The sequence below is a fragment of the Bos indicus genome, chromosome 3 (assembly GCF_029378745.1).
Source record: "Bos indicus isolate NIAB-ARS_2022 breed Sahiwal x Tharparkar chromosome 3, NIAB-ARS_B.indTharparkar_mat_pri_1.0, whole genome shotgun sequence".
NCBI classification, from domain to species: domain Eukaryota; kingdom Metazoa; phylum Chordata; class Mammalia; order Artiodactyla; family Bovidae; genus Bos; species Bos indicus.
This window is the reverse complement of record NC_091762.1, coordinates 25,548,628-25,566,732: the sequence shown is the minus strand read 5'-3', so window position 1 is coordinate 25,566,732 and position 18,105 is coordinate 25,548,628. Positions and strand designations below refer to the sequence as shown.

Genomic DNA, 18,105 nt, shown 5'->3' with positions numbered 1-18,105 from the left:
TGGAATAGAAAATTCATCATCTGTCTCTTACTTCAAGAATTAGTATTTCATGATACATTACTCTGGGTCAAATAAACCACACAGTAGTTTTAGATTTGGGAAGATGAATCCATCTATTTATACATAAGTCGGCTACTTAACAGATAGTTATTGAAAATTTATTATTTGCCAGGCATTCTTCCACATGTTGTTTTACAACTCTAATGATTTAGAAAAATTTATAATATACAATAGTTTGTCATACCGTTCCATTGACAGGATCTGTGGCTTTAAAGAATAAAAACGGGGCCAAGTCTGCTATTCTTTCTGATCCTTTGGTGCCAATCCGATTTCCTTGAGGTGTAGTTGTAAACCAGGTGCCTAAGTGAACATCCATAGGGGTTATTGTTTGAACTGTTTCTGGGGGAGGTTCATGGCTTTCATTTTTATGTGCCATAGGTGACTGATTTTTCTGAATTTTTCCTGTGGGAGTTCAAGTATATCAAATACAACAATTTAACTATAATATCACTTACATAGAATTATTCATTAAGTTTTAATATAGTGTAGGCTACCTCAGACACTGTTGCATAGAAAGTCCAAGTGGTGGTCATCAGTTATATTATTTCTCAAGTAGGAAAAAATCAGTTTATGAATATCTTATTCTTGGCACTTGAACCTTGTCTGGATTCCCATCACCTCCCACAAATATACACATGCATAGAAAGTTCACTGTCTATGGAACAATACACACTATTATCAATTCTCTACACTTTTAAGTCTTGCTTACCTCTCCTCAGATTCCAGGTTTGGAGCCCTGTACCCAGCTTTTTAAAGTCTACATTTTTCTCCCATGTATCTGTCAAGCTTTCAGATTCTTTTTCTTTGACTTATTATATACTCTAGTGTGATAGAGTATAATTTTAACTCTTCATTCCCCTAATTTTGTCATATTTCAGTTCCAGGAAACATCTCTCTTCAGCCCTGGATCTGGAGAACATTACCAATCAAGCATATCATTGGCCTCTCATACAGAGAGGATTTGTCCAGTTTAATTACTACATTTAAAACCATCTGTTATGCACATCCCTCTCAAACCCTCCCCACCACCATTAAATTGGAACAAGAAGACAGAACCAAGGAAACTCACATGGAACCCTGTAAATATTATCTCAGTTCCTCTATCAAGGTAGATTTACTCTATTTGTATAAGTAACAAGTAATCTCTAGACAAGATCTGCCTGTACTGTCAAGCCTCAGTGATGAAGTAAATTCAGACTGAGAAAAAAAAAGTTGCAAAAAAGATAGTGAATGATTGTTGCCTCCAGGGAGGTTGTTTAGATTTAAACCATGAAATGTGCAACAGGGCATGCTTCTTGGTGTAAGATGCTGAGTCAACTAACAGGTGGAACCAAAGAAGAAAGATACATTTAGATATATTTAAGCCTTTCCATTGCCCTAAGACTTAATTTGGACATATTAGTATTTCCAGAGGATTAAAAGAGAACTGAAAGATAGACATGTAGAAATTATTTAGAATGAAGTTCAAAGAGCCAATGTAAAGAGAGGTAAAAGTTCTCTAACATAAGTTTAATTGGAATTATAGAAGAAGAGGAGAGAGAAATGGATCAGAAGCAATACTTAAAAAAAATAATTATTGAGAAAGTTCCAGAACCAATGAAACATACTAATCTACATATTCAAGAAGCCCAATGTAGTCTCATTTGGGTAAATAAAAAGAAACCCATACCACTGCAGATGGTGATTGCAGCCAGTCTTATGGACTCTGTGGGAGAGGGAGAGGGTGGGAAGATTTGGGAGAATGACAATGAAACATGTAAAATATCATGTAGGAAACGAGTTGCCAGTCCAGGTTCGATGCACGATGCTGGATGCTTGGGGCTGGTGCACTGGGATGGCCCAGAGGGATGGTATGGGGAGGGAGGAGGGAGGAGGGTTCGGGATGGGGAACACATGTATACCTGTGGCAGATTCATTTTGATATTTGGCAAAACTAATACAATTATGTAAAGTTTAAAAATAAAATAAAATTAGAAAAAAAAAAGAAAAAAAAAAAGAATTCAAAAAATAAAAAAATAAAAAAAATAAAAGACGCTTACACCTTGGAAGGGAAGTTATGACCAACCTGGACAGCATATTAAAAAGCAGAGACATTACTTTGTCAACAAAGGTCCATCTAGTCAAGGCTATGGTTTTTCCAGTGGTCATGTATGGATGTGAGAGTTGGACTATAAAGAAAGCTGAGTGCAGAAGAATTGATGCTTTTGAACTGTGGTGTTGGAGAAGACTCTTTAGAATCCCTTGGACTGCAAGGAGATCCAACCAGTCCATCCTAAAGGAGATCAGTCCTGGGTGTTCATTGGAAGGACTGATGTTGAAGCTGAAACTCCAATACTTTGGCCACCTGATGTGAAGACCTGACTCATTTGAAAAGACCCTGATGTTGGGAAAGATAGAAGGCAGGAGGAGAAGGGAACGACAGAGGATGCGATGATTAGATGGCATCACCAACTCAATGGACATGAGTTTGGGTAAACTCCGGGAGTTGGTGATGGACAGGGAGGCCTGGTGTGCTGCCATTCATGGGATTGCAAATAGTCAGACATGACTGAGGGACTGAACTGAACTGAACTGAAACCTAGTTAAATCATATTGACACTGCATTAAAAAAGAAAATGTTTTAAAGGCAGCCAGATTATCTTCTAAGCAACAACAATTAGACAACATTTCAACAGTAAAAATCAATGCAAGACTAGTATGAAGAATTATTGTCCACATCAGTCAGTTCAGTCTGACTCTTCCCTGTTCATCACCAACTCCCAGAGCTTGCTCAAACTCATCAAGTCAGTGATGCCATCCAACCATCTTATTCTCTGTTGTTCCCTTCTCCTCCTGCTTTGAATCTTTCCCAGCATCAGGGTCTTTTCAAATGAGTCAGTTCTTCGCATCAGGTGGTCAATGTATTGGAGCTTCAGCGTCAGCATCAGTCTTTCCAATGAATATTCAGGACTGATTTATTTTAGGATGGACTGGTTGGATCTCCTTGCAGTCCAAGGGAGTCTCAAGAGTCTTTTCCAACAACACAGTTCAAAAGCATCAATTCTTTGGTGCTCAGCTTTCTTTATGGTCCAGCTCTCACATCCATACATGACTACTGGAAAAACTATAGCTTTGACTAGATAGACCTCTGTCAGCAAAGTAATTTCTCTGCTTTTTAATACACTGTCTAGATTGGTCATAGCTTTTCTTCCAAGGAGCAAGTGTCTTTTAATTTCATGGCTGCAGTCACCATCTGCAGTGATTTTGGAGCCCCCAAAATAAAGTCTCTCACTGTTTCCATTGTTTCTCCATCTATTTGCCAGGAAGTGATGAGACTGGATGCCATGATCTCAGTCTTTTGAATGCAGAATTTTAAGCCAACTTTTTCACTCTCCTCTTTCACTTTCATCAAGAGACTCTTTAGTTCTTTATTGTCCACATACTAAGAGGAAATACCTGTCGGTCTATAATTCTATACCTAGTGAAATTACCTTTCAAGAATGTTGTTGTTTAGTTGCTAAGTCATGTCCGAATCTTTTGCCACCCCATGATCTGCAGTACACCAGGTTCTTCTGTCCACGGGATTTCCCAGGAAAGAATACTAGAGTGTGTTACCATTTCCTTCTCTCAGGGATCTTCCTGAATCAGGGATCTAACTTGTGTCTCCTGCATTGGCAGGAGGATTCTTTACCACTGGGTCACCTAGGAAGCCCCTTTAAGAATGAGGACAACATAAAGAAATTTTCAGAAAATATGGTATGTAATATGTAGCCTAAAATCTCCAGTTAAAACACAGAATCATCTAATTTTAAAATATACACCTACATGAGTTTGAGCAAACTCTGGGAGTTGGTGATAGACAAGGAAGCCTGGCATGCTGCAGTCCATGGGGTCGCAAAGAGTCAGACATGACTGAGTGACTGACTGATATTATGCTCACAAGGGGGTTTCCCAGGTGATTCAGTGAGAAAGAATCCACCTGTGAGTGCAGGAGTTGCATAAAATGGGGGTTCATTCTCTTGGTCAGGAAGAGCCCCTGAAAGAGGAAATTGGTAACCCACTCCAGTATTCTTGATGGGATAATCCAACCGACAGAAGAGCCTGGGTGGATTATACTTCATGGGATTGCAAAGAGTCAGACATGAATGAAGCAAATGAACACACATGCACACTGTTCATAAGAGACATTTTTAAACATAAACCACAGAAAGTAAAATAAAGTGTGGAAAATGTTATACTGGGAAAGTACTAAACAATAGCTGGTGTAGCTATAATAATATAAGCAAAATCAGTATTAGGGCAAAAAACAGAATCCTAGAATAAAAAGTCATTGTATACGGATAAAATGTTAAATTGCTCATAAAGATAAAACAACTCTACATTTGTAAGTATCTAAAATCATATTTTCAAAATATACAAAAGCAAATCTGAAAACAATGAAAGGACTTAATTATTTCAGATTTAAAGAAATAAGGATTAAATGATAAGGAGTGAAGAAGCTATTCTACCCTTTCAAAAGCTTTAAATATACTTCTACTGAATAAATTGACATTGTACATTAAAAAGTCTGTAAGGATATAGAATAAAAATGGTCAAAGTTTGAATATAGGGCAAATATGGCCTACTGTCTGTTTCTGTATAGTCTGTGAAGTGATAATTCTTTGTACATTTCTACATAGTTAAAAAAACCAAAGGATATTAATTTTTATTTGGAGGAAAACTGCTTTACAATGCTGTGTTGGTTTCCGCCATTCAACAATGCAAATTCACCATAATTATACATGTATCATCTCTCTCTTGAGCCTCCCTCCCCTCCCCCTACTCCACCCCTTTAGGTCATCACAGAGCATCAGGCTGAGCTCCCTGTATTATATAGCAACTTCACGCCAGCTATCTGTTTTACACGTGGTAGTGCATATATGTCGATGCTAATTTCTCCAAGCATCCCATTCTTTCCTTCATCCACTGTGCCCACAAGTCCATTCTCTCTGTATATCTGCATCTCCATTCCTTCCCTGCAAATAGGCTCATCAATACCATTTTTCTAGATTCCATATGTATATGTTAATATACAATATTTGTTTTTCTCTTTCTGACTTACTTCACTCAACCTTCACAAAATAGGTTCTAAGTTCACCCATCTCCCTGGAACAGACTCAAATTTGTTTTTTTTTTTTATGGCTGAGTAATATTCCATTGTATGTATACACACACACACACACACACACACCCCACATCTTCTTTATCCATTCATCTGTTGATGGACATCTAGGTTACTTCCATGTCCTACCTACTGTAAACAGTGCTGCTATGAACACTAGGTGTACATGTGTCTTTTTCAATTATGGTTTTCTCAGAGTGAATGCTCAGTAGTGGGATTGTTGGCTCATATGGTAGTTTTATTCCTCCTTTTTTAAGGAATCTCCATACTGTTTTCCATAGTGGCTGTTGAAGTTTACATTCCCACCAACAATAAAAGAGGGTTCCCTTTTCTCCACATCCTTTCCAGCATTTATTATTTGTAGATTTTTGGATGATGGCCATTCTGACTGGTGTGAGACGGTATCTCATTGTAGTTTTAATCTTCATTTCTCTAATAATTAGTGAGGCTTCCCCAATGGCTCAGCAGGTTAAGAACCTGCCTGCAATGGAGGAGACACAGGAGACATGGGTTTGATCCCTGAGTTGGGAAGATCCCCTGGAGGAGGAAATGGCAGCCCACTTCAGCATTCTTGCCTAGAGAATCCCATGGACAGAGGATCCTGGTGGGCTACAGTCTGTAGGGTCACAAAGAGTCAGACATGACTGAAGCAACTTAATGAGCATGCACGTACTCTGCATATAAGTTAAATAAGCAGGATGACAATATACAGCCTTGTCATACTCCTTTCCCAATTTGAACCAGTTTGAATTTTGAACCAGATCATTCCACATCTGGTTCTAACTATTGCTTCTTGACCCACATGAAGCTTTCTCAGTAAACAGGTAAGGTGGTCTGGTATTCCCATCTCTTTAATAATTTTCCAGTTTGTTGTGATCCACACAGTCAAAGGCTTTAGCACAGTCAATGAAGCAGAAGTAGATGTTTTTCTGGAACTCCCTTGCTCTCTCCATAATCCAATGAATGTTGGCAATTTGATCTCTGGTTCCTCTGCCTTTTCTAAACCCAGCTTGTACATCTGGAAGTTCTTGGTTCATGTACTGCTGAAACCTAGCTTGAAGGAGTTTGAGTAAAACCTGGCTAGTACGTAAAATTAGTGCAGTTGTGCAGTAGTTTGAACATTCTTTGGCATTGCCTGTCTTTGGGATTGGAATGAAAACTGACTTTTCCAGTCCTGTGGCCACTAATGAGTTTTCCAAATTTTCAGATATAGTGAGTGCAGTACTTTGACAGCATCACCTTTTAGGATTTTAAATAGCTCAGCTGGAATTATGTCACCTCCACTAGCTTTGTTCACAGTAATGCTTCCTAAGGCCCACTTGACCTCACACATTTGTCCAGCTCTAGGTGAGTGACCACACCATCATAGTTATCTATCTATCTGGATCATTAAGAATTTTTTTTTTTAACAGTTCTGTGTATTCTTGCCACCTCTTCTTAATCTCTTTTGCTTCTGTTAGGTCCTTATCATTTCTTTATTTCTTCATTGTGCCCATCCTTGCACGAAATGTTTCCTTGATATCCCCAATTTTCTTGAAAAGATCTCTAGTCTTTCTCATTCTATTGTTTTCCTCTATTTCTTTGCATCATTCATTTTAAAAGGCTTTCTTTTCTCTCCTTACTAAAAGGAATATCTTTCCTTTTCTCCTGTGCCTTTCACTTTTCTTCTTTCTTCAGCTATTTGTAAAGCATCCTCAGATAACCACTTTGGGCTAAAACCCAAAAACTAACAATACCAAATGCTGAGAAGAACAGGGGGCAACAGGAACTCTTATTCATTGCTGATGAAAGTGCGAAAATGTGCAGCCTCTTTGGAAGAGGCCCTGGATGTTTCTTATAAAGTTTCTTACACAGTTGCATGAATGCAGATGTTCATAAGCAGCTTTATTTATAATTGCCCAAAACCTGGAAGCAACCAATATATCCCTCAATAGGTGGATGGATAAACCACTGCACATATATACTACTACTGCTAATTCACTTCAGTTGTGTCCAACTCTGTGCGACCCCATAGACGGCAGCCCACCAGGCCTCCCCATCCCTGGGATTCTCCAGGCAAGAACACTGGAGTGGGTTGCCATTTCCTTCTCCAATGCATGAAAGTGAAAAGTGAAAGTGAAGTCACTCAGTAGTGTCCAACCCTCAGCGACCCCATGGACTGCAGCCTACCAGGCTCCTCTGTCCATGGGATTTGCCAGGCAAGAGTACTGGAGTTGGGTGCCATTGCCTTCTCTGCACATATATACAGTGGAGTATTATTATGTGATAAGAAATGAACTACCAAGTCATGAAAAGACCTGGAGGAATCTTAAATGCATATCGCTAAGTGAAAGCAGACAGTCTACAAAGGCTGCCTGTTATCTGATTCCAATGATGTGATATTCTCAAAATGGCAAAACAATGGAGAAAATAAAAAGATCAGAGGCTGCCAGGTGTTCTAGGCAGGGATGGGTCAGGGAAAGGGGAAGTTTGAATAAGTAGAGCCTAGGGGATATTTCAGATAGTGAAACAATCCTGTATAATATTGAAATGATGGATTCATGACATATATTTGTAATAGTTCATAGAATTGTACAACACAAAAAGAGAACCTTCATGTAAACTATAGGGACTTGAGTTAATAATAATGTGTCAACATTGGTTCTTCAGTTGTAACAAATGTAGCACACTTTCGAGATGGGAAAAATAGGGGAAAACTGAACCTGAAAGAGAGGGAGACTTTGGGAATTCTGTCTACTTTCTGCTATTTTTTTTCCAGTAAAACTAAAATTGCTCTAAAAAATAAAGTCTGTGGATGGTGACAGCCATGAAATTAAAAGCTGTTTACCCTTTGGGCTTCCCTGGTGACTCAGAGGTTAAAGCATCTGCCTGCAATGTGGGAGACCTGGGTTCGATCCCTGGGTTGGGAAGATCCCCTGGAGAAGGAAATAGCAACCCACTCCGGTATTCTTGCCTGGAGAATCCCATGGACTGAGGAGCCTGGTGGGCTACGGTCCACAGGGTCTCAAAGAGTTGGATACGACTGAGCGACTTCACTTTCACTTTTCTACTCTTTGGAAGAAAAGCTATGACAAACCTAGACAGCATATTAAAAAGCAAAGACATCACTTTGCCAACTAAGGTCTGCTTAGTCAAAGCTATGGCTTTTCCAGTAGTCATGTACAGATGTGAGAGTTGGACCATAAAGAAGGCTGAGTGCTGAAGAATCAAAGCTTTTGAACTGTGGTGCTGGAGAAGACTCTTGAGAGTCCCTTGGAAAACAAGGAGATCATACCAGTCAACCCCAAAGGAGATCAACCCTGAAGATTTATTGGAAGGACTGATGCTGAAGCTAAAGCTCCACTACTTTGGCCACCTGATGTGAACAGTCAATTCACTGGAAAAGACCCTGATGCCACTGAGGGCAGGAGGAGAAGTGGGTAACAGAGGATGAGATGGCTAGATGGCATCACTGACTCAATGGACACGATTTTGAGCAAACTCTGGGAGACAGTGAAAGATAGGGAAGCCTGGCGTGCTGCATTCCATGGGGTCACAGAGTTGGACACGAATTAGTTACTAAATGGTAAGTTTAAAAACGAGAGATTGTGTCACCTTAGATTTAAGAGCTGTGAAGAAATCTGGACAAACTGCTCTGGAGACAGAAGACTTTGGAATCAGGCAATTAGAGAAGCAGCTATGCAGACCACCCTTACATCAAGTCCTCTTGTAGACATAAGAGAGAGAGCTATTGAGCTGGAAAGTCTAGAAAGCTATAGGAATACTTTCATCCACTTCTCCAACAAGGAATCTTCTGCTACTATCCAAGAAAAATCTATTTCATTGTTTTTTTTAACTGAAGTGCAGTTGCTGTGCAATATTATATAAGTTACAGGTATACAATATAGTGATTCATGATTTTTTAAAAGGCATTGAAACATGTATAATATCATATATGAAATGAGTCACCAGTCCAGGTTCAATGCACGATACTGGATGCTTGGGGCTGGTGCACTGGGACGACCCAGAGGGATGGTATGGGGAGGGAGGAGGGAGGAGGGTTCAGGATGGGGAACAAATGTATACCTGTGGCAGACTCATTTTGATATATGGCAAAACCAATACAATATTGTAAAGTTAAAAAATAAAATAATAAAAAAATAAAGGCTATGTTTCATTGATAGGTATTATAAAATACTGGTTATATAACCTGTGTTTTACAATATATCCTTGTAGTTAAGTTTATACCTAATAGTTTGTACCTCTTGATCCTCCACCCCTACACTGTCCTTTTCCTCTTTCCTCTCCCCATGTAACTACTAGTTTCTTCTCTATACCTGTGTTTGCCTCTTTTTTTGTTACATTCATTAGTTTGTTGTATTTTTTAGATTTCACATAAAAGTGATGTCATACAGCATTTACCTTTCTGTATCTGATTTATTTCACTTAGTATAAAGTCCTCAAAGTCCATCCATCTTGCTGCAAATGGTACATTTTCATTCTTTTTTTATGGATGAGTAGTATTCCATTGTATATATGTACCACATCTTACCACATCTTCTTTATCCATTCATCTGTTGATGGATGCGTAGGTTGCTTCCATATCTTGGCACTTGTAAATAACATTGTTATGAACATTGGCATGTATCTTCTTGAATTACTGCTTTTGGTTTTTTTTTGGATATTGCATAGTAAAGGAAACCATTGATAAAATGAAAAGACAACTTCCTGAATGGGAGGAAATATTTGCAAATGATATGACTGATAAGGAGTTAAAATCCAACATATATAAATAGTTCATACAACTCAATATAAAAAAAACTGATTAAAAAATGGGCAGAAGAACTGAATAGACATTTTGCCAAAGAGGAAAGGCAGATGGCCAACAGGGACATGAAAAGATGGTCAACATCCCTAATCAGAGAAATGCAAATCAACCACAATGAGATACTACCTCACACCTCTCAGGATGGCTGTCATCAAAAAGAATACAGGTAACAAATGCTGGAGATGGTATGGAGAACAAAGAACTCTTATACACTACTGGGGGAAATAAAATTGATACAGTCACTGTGGAAAACATTATGGAAGAAAGCAAAATAGAACTACTATAGAGACCAAAGGAATGAGTTGCTTTTGCAGGGGGCTTCCCAGGCAGTGCTAGTGGTAAAGAGCCTGCCTGCCAATGCGGGGAGTAAAAGAGATCCCTGGGTTGGGAAGATGCCCTGGAGGAGGACATGGTAACCCATTCCAGTATTCCTGCTGGAGAAGCCCATGGACAGAGGAGCCTGGTGGGCTATAATCCGTGGGGTCTCAAAGAGTTGGACAAGACTGAAGCAACTTAGCATGACATAGCTGCTGCTGCTAAGTCGCTTAAGTCATGTCCAACTCTTTGCGATTCCATGAATTATAGCCTGCCAGGCTCCTCTGTCCATGGGATTCTGCAGGCAAGAATACTAGAGTGAGTTGCCATTTCCTTCTCCAGGGGATCTTCCCAAACCAGGGATAGAACCCAAGTCTTTTAGTCTCCTGCACTGGCAGGTGGGTTCTTTACCGCTAGCACCACCTGGGAAGTATGACCCAGTATTTCTCTAAGTTTTGAGTTACAATAAAGAATTCACTTTGCCTTCCTAGGAGGGTTCCTGGATACCGTGGTGAGCTGTAAACTTGAGAAAAAAAGATTAACTCTCAGTCTCACAGATTATTGAAGGCATATGAGAAAGCTGAGCACCGAAGAAATTGATGCTTTTGAACTGTGGTGTTGGAGAAGACTCTTGAGAGTCCCTTGGACTGCAAGGAGATCCAACCAGTCCATTCTGAAGGAGATCAGCCCTGAGATTTCTTTGGAAGGAATGATGCTAAAGCTGAAACTCCAGTACTTTGGCCACCTCATGCGAAGAGTTGACTCATTGGAAAAGACTTTGATGCTGGGAGGGGCTGGGGGCAAGAGGAGAAGGGGACGACAGAGGATGAGATGGTTGGATGGCATCACTGACTCGATGGACGTGAGTCTGAGTGACCTCCGGGAGTTGGTGATGGACAGGGAGGCCTGGCGTGCTGCGATTCATGGGGTCGCAAAGAGTTGGACACGACTGAGCAACTGAACTGAACTGAACTGATGAGACATTAAGAAAAACTTGTAATGCATGACAGTGTAATTTAGGGATTAGTTGCCCTGACTCAAATCCCAACTTTACCACTGACAAGCTGAGAAATCTCAAGGAAGTTCCTTAACCTCTCTGTGTCACAATTACCTTGTCTGTAAATTGAAATTATTAAGATATATATAGATATATACCTCACAGAGCCGTTGTGAGGATTTGCTGATTTAATATTTTAAAGTATACAGAATTGTGCCTGCTACATAAGCACACATTTCCTATATATAAGGATTTCTTAAAATGAAAATGATGAGCATCTCAACAGTAAACCAAGGAAAGATGTGAATAGAAAATTCACAAAAAGAAAAAAAAAAGCAATAAGCATCTTTAAATGTTTAATCTCACCAGTAATCAAAGAAAGGCAAAATAATATAATAAGATGCATTAATTCCCTTTCACACTGAGCGAGATGAGAAGACTGACCATAGCTTTGGCAAAGATGTGAGGAAGTAGACATTTTCATACTGTGCTGGAGGTAGGGTATACACTGCAATTGTCTCAGAGGAGAGCAAGTAATTTAGATCATGACAGACACTGTTGATTGCTTACCCAGCTCTTCTCCACCTTCCTTTCTCCCTACTAGCAGTGCTCATCTCCTGAGAGAAAAGCCAAAACTGCCGGATGCTGTTTCCCCAGCCTAGGTCCCCATCCAGGTCTAGTCAATGAGATATAAGAGGAGACCTGGGCGGGGAGGGGGAGCTGCTGGTAGACTCTGGAGGCATTTTTCTCCCTGATAAAGAAAGACGTGAACTTTCAGCATCAAACTCTCAGAAATTAATAGAATGAATATACAGAAATGTAGAAGGATTTGGTAGATCTGAAAAGCACCATGAACCAATTCAACATAATCAAGATTTAAACAATTTTCGCACAATAGTGGGATACAAATTATACTAAAAATCTTAATTTATCTACTTAAAAATAATTGCAATATATAGTGGAACTGTATGTAAATTTGTTCTGTATTTTCCAAGTTTCCTGTAAATGTGCTATCATACTTTCATAATTTAAAAAGTAAAAAAGAAAGAGGAAAAAAAGACACGTGAAAACTCATATGTTCACCCTCTTCCCTTTCATTTTAAAATTTACTTTTTTAAATTGAAGTATAATTGATTTACAATGTTGTGCCAATCTCTGTCATACAGCACAGTAACTCAGTTACACACATTATAGGCATTCTTCACCCTCTTTCCTTTCTGCTTTGGAAGTTACGACATGAGGACCTCATACCTGGAGCTGACGTCGTCTTCTTGCTATTCTGAGGAAAAGAGGACAGAGAAGCCAACCCAGAACCTTGATATCACTGATTGTTCATCTAACCCTAAAACAGTAGCCCAGGTGTTAGAGCTAACATCGTCCCGGTGGCTCAGTTGGTAAAAATCTGCCGACAGTGTGGGAGACCCAGGTTCAAGCCCTGAGTCGGGAAGATCCCTTGGAGAAGGAAATGGCAACTCATTCCAGTATTCTTGCCTGGAAAATTTCATGGACAGAGAAGACTGGCAGGCTACAGTCCTAGGGTTGCAAGAATTGGACATGACTTAGTGACTAAAACACCACCACCACCATTTCAGAGTACATAATGACATAGAAAAATGTTTGCTATTTATTACAAAAAGATCAAAGTGATCAAGAAATGTGTAGTGCTGTGATTCCTGTTGATGCATTTATTCAACAAAAAGATAAGCATAATAATAGTAATGATAATACCAAGCATTTATTAAACTATTGGATTGATTAAATCCATTATAAATTGAGAGGCTTCAGTTACTACCTTTCTTGGTGATGACAGTCTCCGATGGTGCTGTTTCCGATTTCTGCTGGGAAATCGTGTCCATCAAGTCAGCACTGTGAGCACTGGCGGGCATGTCAGTAGGAAGACTGACAGGCCCTGAATTGGGACTACTGCTCACAGTCCCATCTGCAAAGAGAATCTGAAGAAAAAGCCAAAGGGGAGCATTCTAAGAAACGAGGAAGAACCTGGTTAACAGCACTGTGTGTCAAACTGCAATAGGTTAAAAATAACTCAGTGAAGTGCAACTTGCTGACTTGCAGATCCAGTAGTATAAAGCATGTTATGATTTAGAGATCTGGAGCTCAGAGACCACAGAGCCAATAACACTATAATACAAAACAATGATATTATTTTGTTTTCCATTTACTTTCTGTTTTATTTTCATTTCATGTATTTCATCAGTCTGACTTTACGATTTTCCATTCTTCACCCTTCCTCTCTGTAATTGGGAAATGATTCACCCTATTTCAATTTTTCTAATGACTGCATTTAAAACTTCATCACATTCAGACACTTAGCTTCTGTCAATATCTGTCTAGTAGGTATACCATCTAAGGTAGTGTTTTTCTTCCCATGATAACATTCATTGTCATTTTTAAAGCATCATTCATTTTTCAAATGAGTTGTTTCTCTCCCCTGTCATGGCACTATGACCCACCTCCAGCTTGTTTGTATTTTACTTTGCGGCAGGAAAGAGAAATTTAATATACTCCTTTACCTGTGTGGATCCATCCAGCATGTATTTGACAACAGTGCCTTGACTGGTGATAACTCTCGATGCTTCCTGCCCCAGCGGCGGCATCACCGTTTTATAGAACTCATAGTGCTTCACCTTCTGGGGGTAGGTCTGTCGGACCATGATATCCCAAGTGGGTTCCTCATCTACAATACACTGATCTTAAAAAGAGAAGAAAAAGGGCTTACTGTGAACTGGGCAATGCTGTGTGGCTGGAATTTCATCTTCTGAATGTTTTTCATTATTTTGTTTCTATCTGGATACTTAGGACAGTTTTCAGGTCATGACAGATGGCCCAAATATGGGTCATTTGCTGCCTTTAAAAAAACTATTTTCTTATGGCTGTGCTGGCCTTCTTTGCGGCTTTGGCTTTCTCCAGCTGAGGTCCGTGGGCTTCTTGGTGCGGTGGCCTCTCTTGCGGCAGACCGCGGGCTCTAGGTGTGGAGGCTCGGTAGTGTGATGCACAGGTTAGCTGCTCCATGGCATCCTGGTTTTCTCAGACCAGGAACCTGCATCCTCTGCACTGGCAGGCAGATTCTTAGCGACTGGACCACCAGAGAAGTCCCTTTTTGCTGCCTTTCTTACTGTCATATGTAGTAAATAAAGCCATTTACTTAACAGGTACTTTCTTCATGTACTAGCCATTCTCTCTACTGATGTTCAGGACATTTCAGGACAAAATTAGGAAGGGAGCAGGTATGTTGTTTTAGATATTGCCTTTTCTTCCTGTTGGTATTTTCCTCTCATCCTCTTCTTTTCTCTCTCTTCCAGGGATGCACAATGCTCCCTGGCAGTTCCCCAAATCGCCTGGAGCCCCAGGAGAAATCATTCACTCAGGCCCGTTTTTTTTAAATCACTTACCATCTTTCAAAATTAACACAATCCTCTCATCTCTAACCAAGTCCAGATTTTTCTCATGGTTCTACTCTTAACTGGCAATCAAGGAGAAAAGCACCTAATCAATCCCTCCAAAGGAAAGTACTATTATTGAGAATTTCTGGCACACAGCACCTACTCAGGTTTTGCTAATTGAATAATTTCCTCTTCTCCATTTAAAAAGTCATTTACTAACATGAAATCCAATGTCTATCAGTGATGGAGTACATTAAAAAATCACAGTCTCTTCATTTAATTACATGTTATCTACATTTTAAAATAAAGCTATTTGATACATGTGTATCATCTTGGATATCCAAAATAGAGATTGAATAAAAAGGCTATTTGCAGAAAAATATTTACAATATAATTTGTGTAAATTTTGCATCACTCACATTATTTATTATTATAAAGGCATACATATAGCATATTTGTACAAACCTACTTGCACAAAAATCTAAATCTTGTTTACTATAGGAGAAAGAAAAGGAATAGAACATAGTGGGAAATTTGGGGTTACAACTATGCAATTTTAAAAAATATTTTTATTAAAGTATCACAGAAAACAATCTTTATTTTGTCTGGCTGTCACATGAGTATGTTCTATTATCTATTATATTTTTCTGTATTAAAATAAAATGCTATTGGTTCTGGAGGAAAAATAAAGTGGCTTACTAATACGAAATGATGGCATTTCAAGGACTATGTAGGGCAAGTGGGAAAATATTTTTGAAGGAGCATCCTTCATGGTACCCTTCAAGTCAAAGAAGGAATAATAAAAAACTAATAAACATCTGTTCATATATTTCTACATGTTAAATGTTTTGATATGTATTTTGTTCAGCCTACCTCAACAATGCTTTAAGGCAGACACTTTCATTTTCCAGAGTTTTCAGATGAATTAATGGAGGGAAACTTCTTTAAGGTCACAGCTAGTAAGAGCTAAGATCTGAAAGAAAGTCTCTGTGCTCAGCCTTTCCCTTATACTGCAAAACAGCCACTGCTACCACAACTAAAATCAAGCAAACGAAAACCTAACACTGCAGTAATAGTCTCCAGATCAGAAAGTATTTTATCATTTAATATTTATAACAATCTTGTTTAGTAGATAATGTTATTTTATAGATGAAGAAATTCAGGGTGGCGGGTTATAACTTGTTCAAGGTCACCCTGGAAATAACTCGAGTTTCTAGGCTCTTTCTTCTTACACTATGTCACCTTCTTTCCCTTGCCCTACTGCTACTATTCACTTCAGTCGTGTCTGACTCTGTGCGACCCCATAGATGGCAGCCCACCAGGCTCCCTGCCCCTGGGATTCTCCAGGCAAGAACACTGGAGTGGGCTGCCATTTCCTTCTCCAGTGCATGAAAGTGAAAAGTGAAAGTGAAGTTGCTCAGTCATGTCCGACTCCTAGCGACCCCATGGACTGCAGCCCACCAGGCTCCCTGCCCCTGGGATTCTCCAGGCAAGAACACTGGAGTGGGTTGCCATTTCCTTCTCCAATGCATGAAAGTGGAAAGTGAAAGTGAAGTCACTCAGTTGTGTCTGACTCTTTGCGACCCCATGCCTACCAGGCTCCTCCGTCCATGGGATTTTCCAGGCAAGAGTACTGGAGTAGGGTGCCATTGCCTTCTCCATTCCCTTGCCCTAGGCTGATCCTATGAAGACAGTGCTACTTTGATGTTTATGTTGTCATTATGTTCAGACTTGAATTAGAATATACATAATACATGGGCTTCCCAGGTGGCACTAGTGGTAAAGAACCTGCTTGCCAATGCAGGAGATGCAAGAGATGTGGGTTCAGTCCCTGGGCCAGGAAGATCCCCTAGTGGAGGGCATGGCCACCCACTCTAGTATTCTTGCTTGGAGAATTCTATGGACAGAGGAACCTGGAGGGCTACAGTCCATAGGGTAACAAAGAGTCAGACTCGACTGAAGTGACTTAGCACGCAATACATGGAATATTTTAGAAAGATTATGTGTGCCAGGCAGAGTTATTATTAATTACATTGTCCACTCTAACACAAAGATGAAAACATCAGACTAGGAAATGAAACTAACAGAAAAGACAGGTAAAACAAGTATTAAGCTGTGGTTTGATAACAGAACCAAGAAAACAAGCAGCAAACAATTATGTCTCTGAACTTGAAAACAATATCCCTCAGTACATTCATAGCATGTTTGACTTTGGAAGACCCTCCAGGACCTTCAGTCGTAGTAACACACACAGTCGATCCCATCATGGAAAACACAGACCACTAGGAATTCTCAGAAATAGAAACAAAGGTCCAGAGTCTATTTTTAATAATTCAGAAAGCCTAATGAAAAGTAAAACCAAGACATAATAGCTACAATATTGTTTCTTCTTATTTGGCTGGCAAGTGAATATACCATTCAATTGTTTTTCAACTAGCATACTCTTTATCTTTGATGGATACACTTTTCAAATATGGAATACATAAGGGAATTACAGGGGGGTGCTTCCCAAGTGGTTCAGTGGTGAAGAAGCCTCATGCCAATGCAGGAGACACAAGTTTCATCCCTAGGTCGGAAAGATCCCCTACAGAAAATTGCAACCTGCTCCAGAATTCTTACCTGGAGAACCCCATGGACAGAGGAGCCTGGTAGGCTACAGTTCATGGGGATGCAAAGAGTTGGACTTGACTGAGTGACTGAGTGCATGCACACATACACACACACATGAATTATATAAAGAAGGTATTTGGTTGTGAAAAAAATGTGAATCACTGATACAATGTAACATTTATCAAGTGGGGAACTATGGCCCTGAGGCCGTAAGCTCTTATAAGGGCTATATAATTAATTAGAACCCGAATCCGAGCTCAGCAGCTTGCTTTGTTGCCTCTCCTAATTCTACTGCAATAGTGGGTCTCCGTTTAAATGATATTCAAATCAAATCACCACTATGGATGTCCTCCCTGCATTGGATTAGTTAAAGAAGTCCTATTGTACTTATTCATCTTAATAAGGTGCCATAAACTCGATAAAAAGTATGGGCTTCCCAGGCGGCGCTAGTGATAAAGAACCCACCTGCCAATGCAGGAGATGCAAGAGACACAGGATTGATCCCTGAGTTGGGAAGAACCCCTGGAGGAGGGTACAGAAACCCACTCCAGAGTTCTTGCCTGGAGAATCCCATGGGCAGAGAAGCTTGGCGGGCCGAAGTCCTTGGGGTCGCAAGAGGTCAGACACGACTGAAGCAACTTAGCGTGCACACGCCCTCTAAAAGTATATGCTGCTCCCTGGAAGCAAGACCGGTTTTCCTCATCTATTTAACCTGCACTTATCTCTGTCTACTCTGTGCTCACTGTCCTTTGCTTTGATTAGATCAGCAACGTTC

The 18,105-nt window shown here is 39.8% G+C and overlaps 1 protein-coding gene across 4 annotated transcripts in view; it reads right to left on the bottom strand.

The window, feature by feature from the left end:
* Window positions 1–18,105, bottom strand: part of SPAG17 (sperm associated antigen 17) — a 254,113-nt gene that overhangs the window by 72,394 nt on the left and 163,614 nt on the right. For all 4 annotated transcript variants that reach the window (XM_070785824.1, XM_070785828.1, XM_070785827.1 and 1 more), the window contains 3 exons: window positions 13,851–14,029; window positions 13,112–13,271; window positions 245–360 (listed from right to left, as the gene is read on the bottom strand). In XM_070785824.1, coding sequence (XP_070641925.1) covers window positions 245–360; window positions 13,112–13,271; window positions 13,851–14,029 — 455 coding nt within the window. The remainder of the gene's footprint in view (window positions 1–244; window positions 361–13,111; window positions 13,272–13,850; window positions 14,030–18,105) is intronic.